Source organism: Furipterus horrens, unplaced genomic scaffold, assembly GCF_987537825.1.
Source record: "Furipterus horrens unplaced genomic scaffold, mFurHor1.1.pri manual_scaffold_11, whole genome shotgun sequence".
Taxonomy (NCBI): Eukaryota; Metazoa; Chordata; class Mammalia; order Chiroptera; family Furipteridae; genus Furipterus; species Furipterus horrens.
The window spans coordinates 5,088,440-5,105,140 of NW_028327181.1; the positions used below are offsets into that span (position 1 = coordinate 5,088,440).

At 46.4% G+C, this 16,701-nt stretch overlaps 1 protein-coding gene across 2 annotated transcripts in view; it reads right to left on the reverse strand.

The window, feature by feature from the left end:
- The window catches only part of HECTD4 (HECT domain E3 ubiquitin protein ligase 4), a 146,793-nt gene that overhangs the window by 35,798 nt on the left and 94,294 nt on the right, over positions 1-16,701 (reverse strand). For both annotated transcript variants that reach the window (XM_090292081.1, XM_090292080.1), the window contains exons 36-48: positions 16,241-16,521; positions 15,848-16,037; positions 14,591-14,672; positions 13,309-13,511; positions 11,776-11,911; positions 10,365-10,547; positions 9,736-9,900; positions 9,183-9,352; positions 8,142-8,257; positions 3,826-3,929; positions 1,799-1,960; positions 1,533-1,681; positions 1,191-1,270 (exon numbers count right to left, since the gene is read on the reverse strand). In XM_090292081.1, the coding sequence (XP_090148207.1) occupies positions 1,191-1,270; positions 1,533-1,681; positions 1,799-1,960; positions 3,826-3,929; positions 8,142-8,257; positions 9,183-9,352; positions 9,736-9,900; positions 10,365-10,547; positions 11,776-11,911; positions 13,309-13,511; positions 14,591-14,672; positions 15,848-16,037; positions 16,241-16,521 (2,021 nt within the window). The remainder of the gene's footprint in view (positions 1-1,190; positions 1,271-1,532; positions 1,682-1,798; positions 1,961-3,825; positions 3,930-8,141; positions 8,258-9,182; positions 9,353-9,735; positions 9,901-10,364; positions 10,548-11,775; positions 11,912-13,308; positions 13,512-14,590; positions 14,673-15,847; positions 16,038-16,240; positions 16,522-16,701) is intronic.

Here is a 16,701-nt window from a genome sequence, read left to right on the forward strand (position 1 = left end):
ACTGGGTATGATTTTTTTAAAATATATTTTTATTTATTTACTTTTGGAGGGGAAGGGAAGGAGAAAGAGGGGGAGAAAAACATCGACTGGTTGCCTCTCACGTGCCCCCAACTGGGGACCTGGCCTACAACCCAGGCATGTGCCCTGACTGGGAATCGAACCAGTGACCTTTTTGGTTTGCAGGCCGGCGCTCAATCCACTGAGCCACACCAGCCAGGGCTGGGTATGAGTTTTTAAATGGAGAAATATAAGTTTTTTTTTGACATGTGGAAGATTACTAATGGCATAAAGGTAAAAAGAAAGTATTTTCTCAATAAATTTATAGAAGACTTAGGAATGTTCTTAAAAATTTAAGTTAAGCCTCAACCCACAATGCAAACTAAAGGGATACCATGAAAGCACGTTGGGTCCCCTCGCTTGCACGTCTTTAAGGCATTTTGACAGGAAGCTAAGATAACAGAAGTCCTGCTGCTTTCTCACGAGGCAGCTGGATACCGGGACCGAGCTCAGGCACCCAAGGGGCGCGTGTGAGCTGCATCAGTACTCGGGTGCTGGCCGCTCCAGAGAAACGCCTAGCACCGGTGGCTTTATAATTACTCTGTTGCTGAAAACTCTCCAATAAGTACTTAAAGTCTACGGTGCTGGTGTTTATCCCAGGGTCTGATGTGTCTTAGATGCCACTGGGACTGGCTGCCCAGCAGCCGGGGACGGTTGGGGCTCACCACAGCACCTGAGGGGAGGAGAGTGAGTGCTCAGCACGTGGGAGATGCTCAGTGAGGATCTGCCAATAAATGGACACGGGAGGGGTCGGCACAGAGGTCGAGATTCTGGTGTAAAAATCACGGGAGTACCTGATTCCCACACAAAATTTTTCCAAAAACCAAAATGTGATCCAACAAAACAAATGACAGTAGCAAACAATGAGGAGCCATGACTACAGTTCCCCGTGAGCTCCCCGCCCCCCGCGGCGCTTACAGCCCTCCAGCATGTCCCTAGCTGTGAGGTCACAGTTCTGCTCGATAACGTGAGAGAGAAATAACTGCCAGGAAGTTACCTCCCTGTCACGACTTAACCGTAACTGAAATTGTCTGTTTCCAGTTGCTAAGTTTATTTAGTGTTAACTACTTAGACCAAAACCTGGGAACAACATAAATTCAGAAGGTAAAAGAAAAGTCTCCGGCTGCACTCACCAGGAGAGAGAGTCACATCTAAGCGAACGCTCTTCCACTGCAGTAAACTGGAGCCGTTGTAGTGCACAGCGCGGCCATTGCTGTGGGAAAACGAGGGGGTCAAAGGCAAGGCCAAGCCGCCGAGGCAGGTGAGCAAGGGGGCAGGTGGAGGGGTTCCGTGGTGTGAGAGTAATGGGTAGAGAAACCCTAAGAGCTATCCTCTTGTCCCAAACATGAGCATATTTCCAACTAGTATTTTATGCGTTTTGGAGGGCAGAGATTATAATGACATTACTTAAGTGTTAAAGCACCTAACCTGGTTTTTTTTTTTTTTTTTAAGTCACAGCGACCGTAGCCACTTACTTATGGAAAAGACAGGTGCCCACTGGATTGGTCCAAGCCCCATCTCGTTTCTCTGCTTCTGTGGCAAAGCCAAAGGAAACGATCGGTCCAGTGTCGTCATCGGTGTCTCCATAGGAAACAATTTCAATCTCCCAGTAGAAAGACGGGGCCTGAAGAAACACCGGAGTGGGCAGACAATCAGAGGGCTAGCCGGGGCCCTTGACCGCGCTTTTCCTTTCAAATTGGAAGGGAGGACGCGAAAGCCAGCGCGTTATGTGACTTCTCACCTGAACTGGCAGTGGTGAGGTGGCATAGATGAAGGTGCCCCGGGGCAGGCCGCCCCCGGCGCTGGGGTCGGCCAGGAAGGTGACGGACGTGAGGCGCGAGGAGAACATGCAGGCTCGGACAGGGGGGAACACTCTCGAAGGGCTCCACGTTATCTCCCTGGGCTGCATGGGGGGAAACTCTCATTCAATAGAACCGCCAACACAAGTCCCTCTGCTCTCTCAAAGGAGAAAAATAATGTCATTTAACAGCATATCTTATTTCCACGAAGGAAACTTCTGTATCTAAAAAAAGGCAGCCTCCTTCCCTATGCCCAGGCCTGCTCTCTAGAAACAACCCCTCCCAACTCTTTTAACTGTTAATTCTGATACTTACCTCTGTGTTTCTCCTACACTTCTAACACTATCTTCAGTACCCTGGTAAGACATCCTTTATCCTCTATTATGACAAAGAGGTTTTAACTCCCCCACCTACCTACTTGTCCTCACATACACAGGTCCTCAACCCTCATACCCCCAGCGCAGTTAGAGGGCTCATTTTAGTTCGATCAGGAATCAGAATTTATATTACTATGACTTCATATTCAGCTCAAAGCAAAAAAAGAGTAATATGGTTAAGACTCCCTTTTTCTTTGTTAGGGTAATTGCCTCATTTTTTCACTTTCATAGTTTTTAATAAATCTAATCATAAAATTTCAAGCTTCTCTATTAGATAAAAGTGTATTTTAAAAAAACCTATCCATTTCACTTTTATCCTCAAGAACTGAAAGGACTGATCGGCGTGGCTCAGCTGGTTGAGCGTCATCCTGCAAAGCTAAAAGGTCGCCAGTTCGATTCCAGGTTAGGGCATGTGCCTGGGTTGCGGGCTAGGATCCCAGGGGCCTGTGTGGGAGGCAACGATCGAGTTTCTTTCCCTCTTTTTCTCCCTCCCTGCCCCTCTCTCTGAAAATAAATAAAGTCTTAAAAAAAAAGAAAGAACTGAAAGATGCACTCAAAGATTCGCTCCAGGGACCGTCAGACCACTGTCAGGGTGAAAGCTGGAGACAACTGTGGGTTTGCAATGACACCCTGAGTGAGCAGACGGGGGGTGCAAGTACTGGCTGGACTACTCAGCTTTTATTAGTTGACTCGGAACTCACCTGCAGAGGGGGAAAGCTAGACACAGAACAGTATGGACTGTGGAAACCCGTCTTTGTTTAAAAAAATGACAGGTAACTGGAGGTGTTGAGATTTCAGGGGACATTTCTTTTTATATATGTGTATATTTTTAACTTTTCTGAAATAATTTCAAACCTATAGAAAAACTGCAAGAATACTGCAATTCTTATATTCTATTACTTAGATGCATTGAAAAATTTTTTGAAATATAATTTACCCATTTAAAGTGTACAATTAAATGGTTTTGGGGGCATTGAATTGTGAAAACATCAATAAGACCTAATTTTGGAACACTTCTGTCCTCCTTACAGAAACCCTTGCCCATCAGCCGTCACCTCCAGCCCCTGGCAACCACCAGTCCGCTTTCTGTGTCTATGGATCTGCCTGTTCTGCACATTCCGTACAAATGGAATCACAGACGTCCCGTTTTATGCACCCATTCATTAGCTGAGGGGCATTTCGGTTGCCTCCCTTTTCTGGATACTATGAATAGTGCTGCCAGGTACAGTCACAGATGTATGAACTGTTAACATGTGACCACTTTTGCTTTTTAATCACTCTTGTTCTCTCTACATATTCTTGTGTGTGTTTGTTTTATGAGACTACAGACCTAGAATTCTGAAAGTCTTCTTTTGTTGTTATTGATAACACAGAAATTTATAACTGAGTTCTGCTCCTCTGCTATAATCTTTCAGTGCTCAGAACCTCCAATCAACGTGCTCTGATGTGCAGAGATGACAACATGTCACTGCAGTCTGCACCTCCAAGTAGCTTTGCAACACTCATCCTGAATACCGCTACCGTGCTAGTCAGCATGCGTCAGGGCCGCGTGTCACGTCGGACAGGAGCTGTGGCGACCGCGCAGGGCTCACCTGTCTCCGGTCGGCCTGCAGCGGCGGCGGCGGGGGCCGAGCACAGTCCCGGTAGAGCATCCTCAGCCGTTCACACTGCACCTCCACGACCGCCAGTCGCTCTCCTGCGGGGGACACACGGAGGATGTGAAAACAGGGCTCCTGCTCCCTTGGAGTAGGGTCACAGCAGAAATGCTTACAGAGACTATTCCAGCTCTTACAGAAGGGCGAAGACCCTGGGACAGCTTTATCTACCACACGGAGCGCAGCAGCCGAGCATGCGGTCGGGGGCGTGGGCTCTGCAGCTGGGCTGCGCGGATTCGGAGTCGGGCTGCGTTCCTCAGTATTTCCACATCACTCCCAGGACGGGGGTAATGCGGCGCTTGTGCCTCACGGGGGGGCGGGGGGGTGTGAAGACGACATAAAAACTAAAGAGAAGCTTTCGCCAGGTCCTTAGCACAGAGCAAACACTCAAATAAAAGCTGCTATCATCACCTAACAAATAAAGGCTATTGTTCTTATAATCTAAATTATTGTTTTCAAAGTCCAATACCTATTGAACATCTCCTATAAGCGAGGCACAGTGCTAGCTGTTGGAGAATACAAATGATATGAGCTGAAGTCCCCGATCTGGGAACAGAGGTAAGACATGTAAATGCTAGATGTGTACATACCTATACAATAAAGAACAGAGTACAAGGCTGTAGTATGTTATTATATAATATAAGGCACAAACATGGCACAAATGCATGAGCGATGACTTCATTCAAGGATCCATAAAGGATTAATGAAGACAGCATTAAATTAGACCTTAGAAACTAGGATTTCAAGAAGCAGAAAAGAAAGGGAATTCTGAGTGGCCTAGCGCTTCTGAGAACAGACAATAGTCAGATGTCTCTGGGGTACCTCATATGACACACACTTAAAATTATTCTGCGAGACCTTAACATGGATGATACAATGAACACTATTTGCAACAATGTCCTTATAACCAACCAGTCACAAGTGTCATGGAGCAGACAGGTGGCACTAGGTCTTACCACCTAAGAAGGGGGCGGCACTCCCTCGGGAGGAGGGGGAAGGAGGAGCTAACCTGGCAGGGCTGAGCCATGTCCACGTCAGGGAGCCTCAGTGCTAGGAGGAGGACTGACAGAGTCTAGTGTAAGAAAAACACGCTCCTGTACTTGGAATTCAAGAAAGCAATGACGACAAACTGTACTTTGTTCATAGTAACAAGTGACCACCAGAACCAGCTGTGAGCTTGTTCTAGCCCAGAAGTGACAACTCCACAGTAGTGACCGTGCTGAGGAAAGCCAGCCCCTCGGTGACAGCTCCACGGCCCTGACACTCACCAGTTGAACTGGGGCTTCAGGAAAGTAACTGATCACAGTGTGAGAAGGCGAGCTGCAGGAAGGACAAGTTCAGGGAATAATGGAGACGTTTAAACACGAGAGAAAGAGCACCTGACTAAGGAGCTGGCGGTGGACGTGGGCAGAAAGGGGGACATTTCCGGAGCGTTCGGAGGGGGACTCGGATGTGGCTACTCTTTGGATGTGTAAGGACAGCGTGGAGGCACCGTAGCCGGCTCAGCACCTGTGTGTCAACAACAGCCTGAGTGTCACCTAACACAGGGAAGTCAGAGCGGAGAGCTGCTTCCAGTCAGTACTGACTACGGTTTTAAAACTGGTGTGTTCAGGAGCCGGGGTCCTTCTATGAGAAGCAGCCGCCAGGCCCGGTGTGATGTCTCAGGTGAAATTACTTGCGACTAAATTGTTGCCCGTAATTTAGTGTTACCCTTGTGATAGGTCCTTAGTTCCCTGCCTCTGCTTTTTAATACTCTTGGTTTAGGCTGCATATAAGACATTTTAGAATGATTTTAGCAAACATATAACTTGCTGAATTAATCATCTGCTTTTCTATAGAACTCTGAGTATCCTCTTTCATACATTTTATGAAATAAAGAAGTCTTAATCGGTGAAATTCATTTTGGTACTTAATGTATGGGCTAGAAATTATAGTAATTTAGAGCAGTGACCTCAAAGGGTTTTAATAATAACCCACCTAGCCCTTTTTTTCTACTGGAAGAGACTCTGTGGTAATAAAAGGATGGAAAGGAACGTGTGGGCAGTGCTTACAACTTGCTACAGAAGAGATGACTGTAAGTTTATAAACGTTAATTTATATCCTAAAATAGTTTCCTATGTCATAAAATATAAAGTTGCTGACTCCTCAGTCCTTTACTGTAAGAACACAAGCCCCGTCTCCCCCAGCGCCCCGTTTCCTTTGCATCAGGACGAGGGGGGTCTCAGCGCCTGCGAGGAGGAACGGTGTTTGATAAGGAGGTTCAGGGTGGTGGGTAGGGGAGAAAGTTCTTTGATTTTTATTTTTAATGTGTTAATAATCTTTATTCATATTTAAAATGTTATAAAAATTATAGGCAATAATATATTGAGTCTCTAAAATGAAAAAGTTCGATGAATTCCTTCTATTATTTTACTCCATCTGGAATGAATTAAGCGGTAGACTTGGCCACTGTAATACTAACTAACTCACAGCTAAATTTTACAGCTTCTCTGGTCCAGGGAAGAGTATCTAATTGCATTTGATCTGGGAAGATAGCACGACAGAGCTTTTTCCCGTGAAGAAATATTCCTGAGAAATTAACTTGATCCCTTGGTTGAAGTAGCATAGAAAACAGATTTTGAAACTGAAGAAAAGGCTTAGAGAAAGTAAAAAGCGTTTGCAGTTTTATTTTGTATGCTTACAGAAGCCAGAATTGCTCAGGTTCAGCTTTTCCTGTGCCCCTTACTTCCTAAACACACATGTTCCCCAAGCCAGAGCTTTTTCCTCAAACTTTGAAAGTTCACTAAGAATCCTAGGAAGCACATTTAAAATCCTGTCCAAGTTCTATGCAAAAGTCACCACTGTAAGTTGCGGGTGGCCCTGGACAGTTGTGACTTGGGTCCCCGTGAAGGAACAGTGCTCTGACTTCTGCCCTGGCCCCCTCTTCCCTGCCACTCTGATGCTGCCCTGGCTCTGGGTGCCGGCCTGTGACCCAAAAGGCCCCGGTGCCATTACTGGTCAGGCACGGGCCTGGGCTGCGGGCCGGGCCCCCAGCTGGGGGTGCGCCAGAGGGAACCGATTGATGTTTCTCTTCCTATCTCTTCCCTTCCCCTCTAAAAATACATAAATAAAAATATGAAAAAACTTATTTAAAAAATGACTGAAAAAGCATCAACTAAAACTACCAAGGAAGTTAAAGATTCAGTTTTTACAGTTTATGAAAATGCTAGTACTAGGACACTGGAGGAACGTTAACCTAATTGTGAACAATTTCACACACGGTCCAGTTATATCCTTGGGGACAAAGCATAGATTTTCACTTAAAAACACCCAGGCTAACTCCCATTTACAAGAAATTTGAAGACAAAAGGGTATATTAAATGACACCGCAGGGATGCAATCGGCAAAATCCAGACTATGGGAACCCTTTCAACAAGTAAGTTCAAGGTGGAAAATAAGACATTGAGGGAAATCTGTATTTTAAAAGAAATTTAAAAGACATAGCAATGAATTACAGTGTATAAACTTTACTGGGATCCTGATTAAAGAAATGAATGTAAAAACAAGCATGACTTATTGAGAGAATTAGAAAAATGACTATATATTTAATAATATTAAAGAATTACTGTTAAGTTTTTACATGGGATCATGGCATAGTGGGTATTCTTTTTGAAGAGTTCTTATTTTTTTTGAGACACATACTAAAATATTTATGGATAAAACAGTATCTAAAAATTTGCTTAGAAACGACCAGGAGGACACAGCGTAGACCCACCAGGGCTGGCTATGAGTGGCAACTGCGGACACCGGGCGACAGAAGCATGGGGGTTTGTCATATTAGTCTCCCCATTTTTGTACTTGTTTAATCTTTTTCAGAAACACACACACAGGTAGATGTTAGTGTACACTCTCGACTTTGGACTCATATGCAGTCAGTCACAACAGGCAGAAAGTGTCTGCTGCCCTGAGGACCATTCACAGATAGTTCTGATAGGGAAATAAAGGCAACGAATCAGTACGAATGGAGGAAAAAAACACATTCTGACAGGGCCCTACAGCTGAACGGAAGAATGCTGATCTCCTACTTGGTGTGCACTGAAAGCTTTTTATGTCCATTTCTAGATCTGGGATGAAAGGGAGTTGTGATCACTGTTGCCCGTAGCGCTCAGCCGTTCGGTGGGTGTGCGCACGCAAACTGTCCACGCCCCTTTATCACACTGCAACGTGCCGACAAAACTCAGGAAGATAAGACCCTTTCCATGACAGGTACTCACCAGCACTGCATTCCTGGGCTACTAGGTTAAGAACTTCAACAGCTGCTGGGCACTGTTGTATGAATTCTTCACAAAATAAGCTGTCTTCTAAAAGCTGGGCCATGACCAGGCATGCTCTTAATGTTAAAAGATTTACAATATTTCAAAGTCATCAATGTTCATTCTCTAAAAAGTCAACTGTGAAAAACATTTCAATCAATTTTGTCCCCTAATTTACAACAAGGTTCAAACTCCCCCTTCCTTTTATTTTATTTTTTTCTGAGCTGGACTGGTTTGGAAATCCATAAATAACTTCTCTTTCCCCACATAGTAACTGCGACACTGCACAATCAGAAAGGGGAACAATGGTTGTCACCTCCACTAAATGGAGACACAAAGTGCCAGATGAGAAATCAGCAATGTCCCTTAAGAGCTTTTCCTAAACCGCGCTCCATGGGCAAAACCAGTGTTCTGGGGCTCAGAGGAAACCAAACGCTTGGAATACCTGTCTTTTTCTGACTCTCACCCAATTCAAAATACATACAAGAGCTTTCTGAGAAGTCTCACTATCAAAAGCAAAGCTAGTTTCTGTCGTTCAATGGGAAGTAACTATATTTGCAGGCAAAGGCAGCCTGTCTTCCCAATACCAACAGCTGTGAGCACGCCCGAGCTCTCTCGTTATCAATCTGGACAGTGATGCACGGATACATACAAAGGTAGCCTGAACCATTTTTAAAAAGGCAAAGAACAAAGTTCTTTCACCAAAGCAAATCAGTGGAAGCTTCTGTATGCATTCCACTTGTCGCATTTTGATTATTTATTTTCATAGGGGAACAGTTAAACTATTTCAAAGTGCAGAAATTAGGGACTGTAACACACGTGGGGAAGAGCACCAAAATCTGTAGCAAACATGGCACAGGAAAGTGGTTCCTGATACCCGGCTAGGCACAGACTGCATGCTGTGCACACACCAAGCCCGGAGTACACAGCGGTCCACACGGACCCCTGCCTCTGTCGCCTGTGCCACCTCAGCACATTAGGGGATCTCTGGAGGGGGCTCACCTCGTTCTTATTTCAGCCAGGAGCCGAACGACTGCCATCACAGGAGCCGACCCGTCTCCTGTTGCAGGAAGCGAGGTGTGAATAGAGAGACTTCCCTCCTGAGGAAGCAGCATGGACTGGACTGCCTGTACCACCTTCTCAGTGATGGACAGTTTATGAAGAGGCAATGCCTGATGGGGGAGGGGGTGCGTGGCAGAAAGTTAAACTGAAGTAGTTAGTTTATAAGAAATGAAGGCGTTATGATCTGGAGTTAATTCTTAAAATATCAGTAAGAAAAATAAAAATAACCATACAGAAAATTGTAAACTAGACCAAAAAAATTAAAAATACAACAGAGCGAAACAGTTCTAACCAAAGACTTGAATTTTGTCATTGAGATAAAAATTTTCACACAAATGTGACTATTAAATAATTATCACCAATATGTAAATACACATCGCAAGTAAAATGTAAGATAACCAAGTATTTGTGCTTCCGTCCTGTGCGTATTATTCATTTCAGTACAGTTACCATTTGCAGTGACATTTTATAATATATTTAAAAATCACCTTACCTCTGATCTTGGAACGCAAAGTCTAGACAACGGAATAGTCAGTGTGTCTGATGCTTGCGAAGTCTTCCTACAGTCTATGGGTGGGAATCTGACGGTAGCTATACCTTCTTGCTCATTGATAGAAGCCACTACTCCGATGCTCCCTGAGATTCCTCGACCTAAAACCTGGAGACACAGATGGATCGGTACCACCCACCAGCCCTGAGAGTGCAAGCGGTGCCGCTGTGACAAGTGAGAACAGTAGATTCATAGCTGTCACTGGGGGCATCACAGTAACAGTCTACTGTAACACAGATACCAGGTCCTGAACGTGAGCTAAGAAAATAGGTCCTAAAGCCTTACGTCAACTATGAGTTAATCTTAAAACTTTCAATTCTAAAATATCGCCAATATTAATGACACCACAAGACAAGTATTACAGTTAACAACGTGCAGCATTGTTCTAACACTCAAATAGTCTGCAACACAGTGTAGATTAGGATTCATGAGTTTCTCATATTCCTCATTTAACTTGAAGGACCAAGGAATCTTGTCCAACTGGGTGGACAATCCTTATCTTACAGATGGTCTATTAATGGATGTTTACATACGGGGAAAAGCAATGGTCTGGGGACATGGTGGCTGGTTACCTGAACCTCCGACCCGATCTTGATTGTCTCTTTGAAGCCTCCCAGTGCACACAGGGCAGCGACAGCCTGGCGGGCAATTCTCTGAAGTTTGGCGAGTTTTCTGCCACTGCTGCTCCCATTTTCCAGAATGCTCTCTGCATACTTCCCCAATTGCGGAATGTACATCAGCGCACGAGACAGAACCTAAACAAAAGCAGCCCATGTAGGAGGAGTTAGAGCTTTGGTCGTTTTGACCCTCGGGGTGGTAAAGTGTCCCAACAGGGACGGGATCCCAGGTACTGAGGAACTGTGGATACAGAAGGGGTGAAGTAATTATTAGGTATGACCACTGACATTCCTGCCATATTTGCCTTAGGTAATTGGACTGAACTGAAAACACACAACCTCAAGATACGGGAGAAGCAAAACTGTTAATAAAACCCCTAAAATAAAGCAAGAATTGATCTGAAGGAAAACCATCCCAGCACGCTGCCTACATCTCAACCCAATTACCATTAGGACGTGATATACAGAGCTCACTTGTAGAATGACTGTGGGAAAGGGGAACTGATCACAGATCTCTAGCTCTCAAGAAACGGGACTGTTACACATAATGATGAGTCACTGACAGAGCACACAGGGAGTGTACATCACACCGAGGCCTCTGTAGGGCTTAGCAAGCACCCTTAACAAGCCCAACAGCCAAGGCTGCGTGATTTCCCAATGTCGGTATCACTCGAACACAAGCAAGAAAGAGAAACAAGGGGCGCCATTCTCTCCCTGAGAATTCTGTCTTGTCTTCTGCAAGATTAGAACTGGCAGTGACAGGAGATGTAAGTGAACAGAGTTGAAACTACTAAATAAAGCAAATTCCAGGGGAATAGGTAATAAGGATAACTAGCCAATTTGGGAAATCTCACTGTACTAAAAATGTCCTCCGCTAGGCATGGTTCAGAAAGAACCGTAGCCCTGGCTGGTGTGGCTCAGGGGACTGTGTGCTGGCCTTGAACAGAAAGGTCATGGGTTTGATTCCTGGTCAGGGCACATGTTTGGGTTGCAGAGCAGGTGCCAGCTGGGGGCGTGCAAGAGGCAATGAATTGATGTTTCTCTTGCTCATCAATGTTTCTCTCCCTCCCTTCCCCATTCTCTGAAAATAAATTTTAAAAATCTTTAAAAGAAAAAGCAAAAGAAAAGAACCTTAACTTGGCCCTGGCTGGGTAGCTTAGTTGGTTAGAAGATCAACCTGATACGCCAAGGTTGCAGGTTCGATCTCCGGTCAGTCCACATACAAGAAGCAGCCAATGATGCATAAATAAGTGGAACAACAAAGTGATGTTTCTCTTTCTCTCTCTTAAAAATAATCAACTAAAGAGAAAAAAAGAACCCTAGCTTCCTTCTTGCTTCCTCGGTTGAGCGATGGCATCGTACTTACCTTCTCTGCTGTCGTGGTCCATATCTGGGCAGCGTTTGACTCCGGCGCCGTCAATAAGCTGTGTAGCAAGGCGATCACTTCCGCGGCCATGCTGTTTGCCACGTGCCCGCTGATGAAGGGTCGCACGGGGTCAGTCCTGCAAGGGTCAGCAGGGCAAGCTGTCAGCTCCCAATGCCACGGTTAGGAGTGTACAGAGGCCCTGGCCGGGAAGCTCAGTTGGTCAGTGTTGCCTCAGGACACCAAGGTTGCGGGTTCAGTCCCCAGTTAGGGCACATATCAAAGGGGACCTCCCCAAACCCCAGAATTTATTTACTTATTGATACATTACACCTATCAAGACGTTTTTTTCCACTGCTCTAAACAGTTTTTGAACTCACTGACTTTGATGCCTTTTAGTGCTTCTGCCATTTTTTGTTTCACCTCTTCTACACTGACAAAATGTTTCCTTCTAAGGAGTTTTTTCATCAGGGGAAACAAACAACAAAAAGTCCCTTGGGGCAAGATCAGGTGAATAGGGAGGGGGTCCACGGGGGCCATGCAGTTCTTTGGTCAAAAACTGCTGAACACTCAGCGCAGTATGGGCAGGTGCGCTCGTAAGTTACCCAGCATGAACTGGGCAGACGCATTGCAAGAGTCTTCAAAAAAAGTTATTGAAGCCGAACACAGCCTCTCAACAGCAACGCCAGCCGGTGCACAGATACAGATGGGTTCCTAGAACACTCACCTAGCGGGGGAAGGCTGTAGGACAAGGGGGCTCCCCTATAGAAGATAATTCCAGGTTTACGGGGTTGCCCTTCACACAAGAATCAACCAATGAATGCACAAATAAGTGGAACAACAAATTGATGGTTTTTTTCTTTCTCCCTTCCTCTCTCTCTCAAATCAGTAAGTAAAAATTAAAAGACAAAAAAAGAATGTAAAGAAGTGGCTGTTAGTGTCGGCCTCAGATGAGAACATTTTCTATTTATACAAGGAACAGGGGAGTTCACCGAGAGAAAGAGAAGTTACCGTTAGGAAGAAACCGCCTCCCTCATGTTCTTTCTCGTAAACAAATTACTGTCGGAAACAACGCACCGTAAGCTCTGGGCTGAGCAAGCCATCGGGACGGGGAAGGACAGCGCTGCGTCCGCCCCTGGCTCGCAAGCACAGAGCACCTGGCACAAACTTCCCACCGGGAGCACTCAGCCTTCCTCTCCGGGGAAGAAGTGTAATGCATAGCCGGGATGGTGGGAAGGGTCATGTGGGAGAAGTCAAGGAAGCAAGACCAGGGTTCACGAATGCTCAGAAAACAAAGAACGCGTAGCTGGTAGTGGCCTTTCTCGGGAAAACCACCCTCCGCCTACAGGTCATCCTCTCTGCCGGGAGCCCCTCCCGACTCGCTCCCCACAACCTCAGACGGGTGCCCTGAGCCTGCAGCCGCCATGCCCAGCAGGTCACGGGGTGACATCAATCAAAACCCTAGAAACAAACCCAGCGCAGAGTAGATCCGAGGAGCGCGCGGACAGACAGGCTCCCCGCGGCGGGAGGCTTTACCTGGCGAGCTCAGAGTTCCTCTCCCGGCAAACGGAGGTCTGGGCGGTCTTCTTCTTGTCGCCGGCGGACAGCCCGCTCACGGTCTCCGGGCTGACTGACTCGACGGGCGGCCCGATGCTGACGATGAGGCCCGACTGGGCCCACTTGGTGGCCTTCCGCAGAGCGGCCGCGGCCTCTTCCGTGATCACTTCACAGCAGCCACCCTGGGGGGCAGTGGGAAGACACTCTTGACATTCATGCCACTCCTCTCATCTCTAGGCTTTGTAAAGCCTGCTTCCCCCACTACCAAAGCAAGCCAGGCTCATTTCTTAAAATTCCGATATTCAAATATTCCATGTAGGAAGGGAAATTCCCCAAAACATCCCGTGTCCTCACCTAGACAGATAATGGTTCGTCTTCTAGATTTTTTTCCATGCAAATTCTGACTTACATAATCATGGATCACTCTACACACAGAATTTTCCCATTTATTTCTATTAGTTTTCAAAATATTATGAGTGTGCTCCTATATTGGCATATAAAGCTACCTGACTAATTTCTTACAGTATGTCGTTATACAAGTATAACATTAAAAAATTTATAATTAAAAATATTGAGGTATATTTGACATATAACAATTTCTTTTTTTTAAGTATGCTTATTTCATTTTTTAATTTTTCTTCATTGTTGTTCTATTACAGTCGTCCCATTCCCCCCCGTTGCTCTCCCCTGTCCAACCAGGCCCCTGTTTATGCACACACAGACGCTGCGTGCAGAGCTTGGCTGTCTCCCTCCGGACGCATGAGAACGTCTTGTCACCCGCCCTTGACGAGACGGGGCGTTATCCTCGTCCCTAACCTATCTGCCAGGTGAAAAGCGACACGTTACTGTTGCTTTTATTCCTTAACTTTATTTACAGATTGTATGATTTGTTAGCCTGGGCATATTTTTATATTTTGATGGGCTCTTTGTCTTCATTTCTTATTATCTATTACTACTCTTTTAATCACCTTTCATCTATTATCACTTTTAAAGTATTTTAGGCTGTAAAACTTTTTTTTTAACAGAGCTAAGTTTCCAGGTAAAAACCAAGAGTTTTCATTAAATTTTAACATTAATGACAAATTGACTTCGACTACTTCTCTTGAAAATGCTCCCAGTTAAGCTACTGACTTCAATTCATCACCCTGGCTCTTGTGGGAACTTGAACTAATTTAAAAAGATTCTTGTGAAAGCCTGAAGCGTGGCAAGTGTTCTTTCCCCATGGGCCTTGCCAGAGAGGGCGTCTCCGTGTTAGGGCTACCTTGGTCATGTCTCGGTCCATTTTCACCACTTTCTCCATGTTGGCACCAGTACCCAGCCGGAAGGGCCGTCCTTCTGAGCTACTAAAAAGGGAAGGCAGAGAGAGGCAACGGTCTTACAGGCGCGGTCGGAGGTGTGGGCTGCGCGCCATGCGGCAGCCCAGTAACGGTCAGGCCACTGTTACGGGTTTTTTAAATCCAAAGAAAGACTCAATTTTTCCAAAAAGAAAATGATCTATTATTGCTTAATTATAGCTCTTTAAGGAATCAAAGACAGCTGTTTTTAGAGTTTAAAGATAAGTAAAAACCTATGTGAAAATGACGTACAAACTAAAGAGCTAAACAAAATTGAGAGTCTGAAGCTATAATCAAGAGAAGGCAGGGCACGCACGAGGCACTCAGGAAGGGACCCAAATCCCAAAGTGGGGGTACTTGACAACAGCAAGCAAATGTTTAGATCTTCCTGTCTAATAATTCAGCTTCCTCTGCCACCAAATTTACACTATGAAATTTTGCGATGCCCAAGAAGGTTTCTTGGAGATTTCTTCATCTAAGCACTGACCTGTCCTGATCCTGCTCAGTTTATGCCAGCAGCCCACGGTGCTTTCAGTTGCCATGATGGCAGACAAGGGACCCAATTATGGAGATGACACCATCATCCAAGCATTTATTTGAAGAGAGGACTCTCCATCTGGGACAGAAACGCCTGCTCTACACTCCCTTGTGTTCCGTGGCAGGTCTTCCGCTGTCCTGCACCTCACTAACTAGGCCCCCATAGGTTTGTAATCATTAGCCAATGATGATATATTTCTACTTCCTTGTTGAGCACTCACACCATCCATACTTCAAAGAATTAAAGCTTTAAAAAAGCTCCTCTTACTTCTCCACCACACAGCCAATGGAGTCCTTAAATTTACCACTGGCTAAAGGACACCAATATCGTTGCGTGATACCATCTCAAAGCCCAAGTCACGCAGTAAAGTCCCCATCGAACGCAAGCCCATACATTGTCAGCAGGGCTTTCGCTCCCTGCTGAGTTTGGAGAGACGGTGCTGAGCTGAGGTTAGGGTGCGGACAGAGAGGCCCGTGTCTGCTGAATCTCAGCTCAGCCTCCGTTCCTCCCTGGGCAGCAACAGGGCTGACTGTAACGTCTCAGGTCTGCTAAGGGGGCCGACGCAGTCACATATTTAAGGGGCTCAGCACAGGGCCTGCGACACAGTTAGTGCTTGATGGCATGGGGCCATGACTGTCACTGTCACCTTAGTAGCGGCTGGAGAACTTCATGGGACGACTGGTCCTCCCGCTTGTGGATGAAGATGGAGAGCTTGCCATCCACTGCTTCGCTCTCTTCTCCAGGGTCTTTATCTCCCTTCAAGGAGTTCTTGGGACTGGCTTTGGTCAGCGTGGTGTCTGGCTCAGAAGCGGTTGGAGAGAGGACGGTCTGGCACCCTGTGAGAAACAGGAAGTGGCGATGCCGCTTGTGCGGGGAGAACGCTGCCGTGGAACCCCTTCCTCCCTCTCTCCCACTCCGCCCCTTCGGTCTCTTCTGTCCCAAGAAGCACACGGCTGCCACTGTGGACACGCGAAGCTCGGTCTGACCGTCCACAGAAGCAGGCACCTCACTGCCGTTCTCCCACCGCACAGCTGCTCACCTGGGACCACGTAATCTGCCAGCTTTGCTAAGAGCAACGAGGCGATCTTGGACGCGGGGTCGCTGGGATCCTCCGGCTCGCTGTTCAGGGATGGAACCGAGTAGCTCCACGGCGGGAGCTCCACATTCCCACAGTCCTCCACGCTCATCAGCGGAAGCGCCGCCCGGCACAGCTGGAGGATGATGAGGACCAGCTTTGGGGACGGGCGCTGGTCAAGCAGCAGGGAGAGGAGCTTGGACACGCAGGCTGGCTGGCTCAGGATGGCTTTACCTATGTGACTCCTGGGGGAGAAGGGAGCAAAGGCGCACAACGCTGGCAACGCGGCCCACGGAAACTCAGAAGCGAGAGGCCCCCCGGGGAGGGGAGACCCACACATGACTTCAGATTTCATGAGGAAGACATGGACTTGGCACTAGGCTTCTGTGACGGAGAATTAAGGTTTTTTTGTCATTATAGGATGA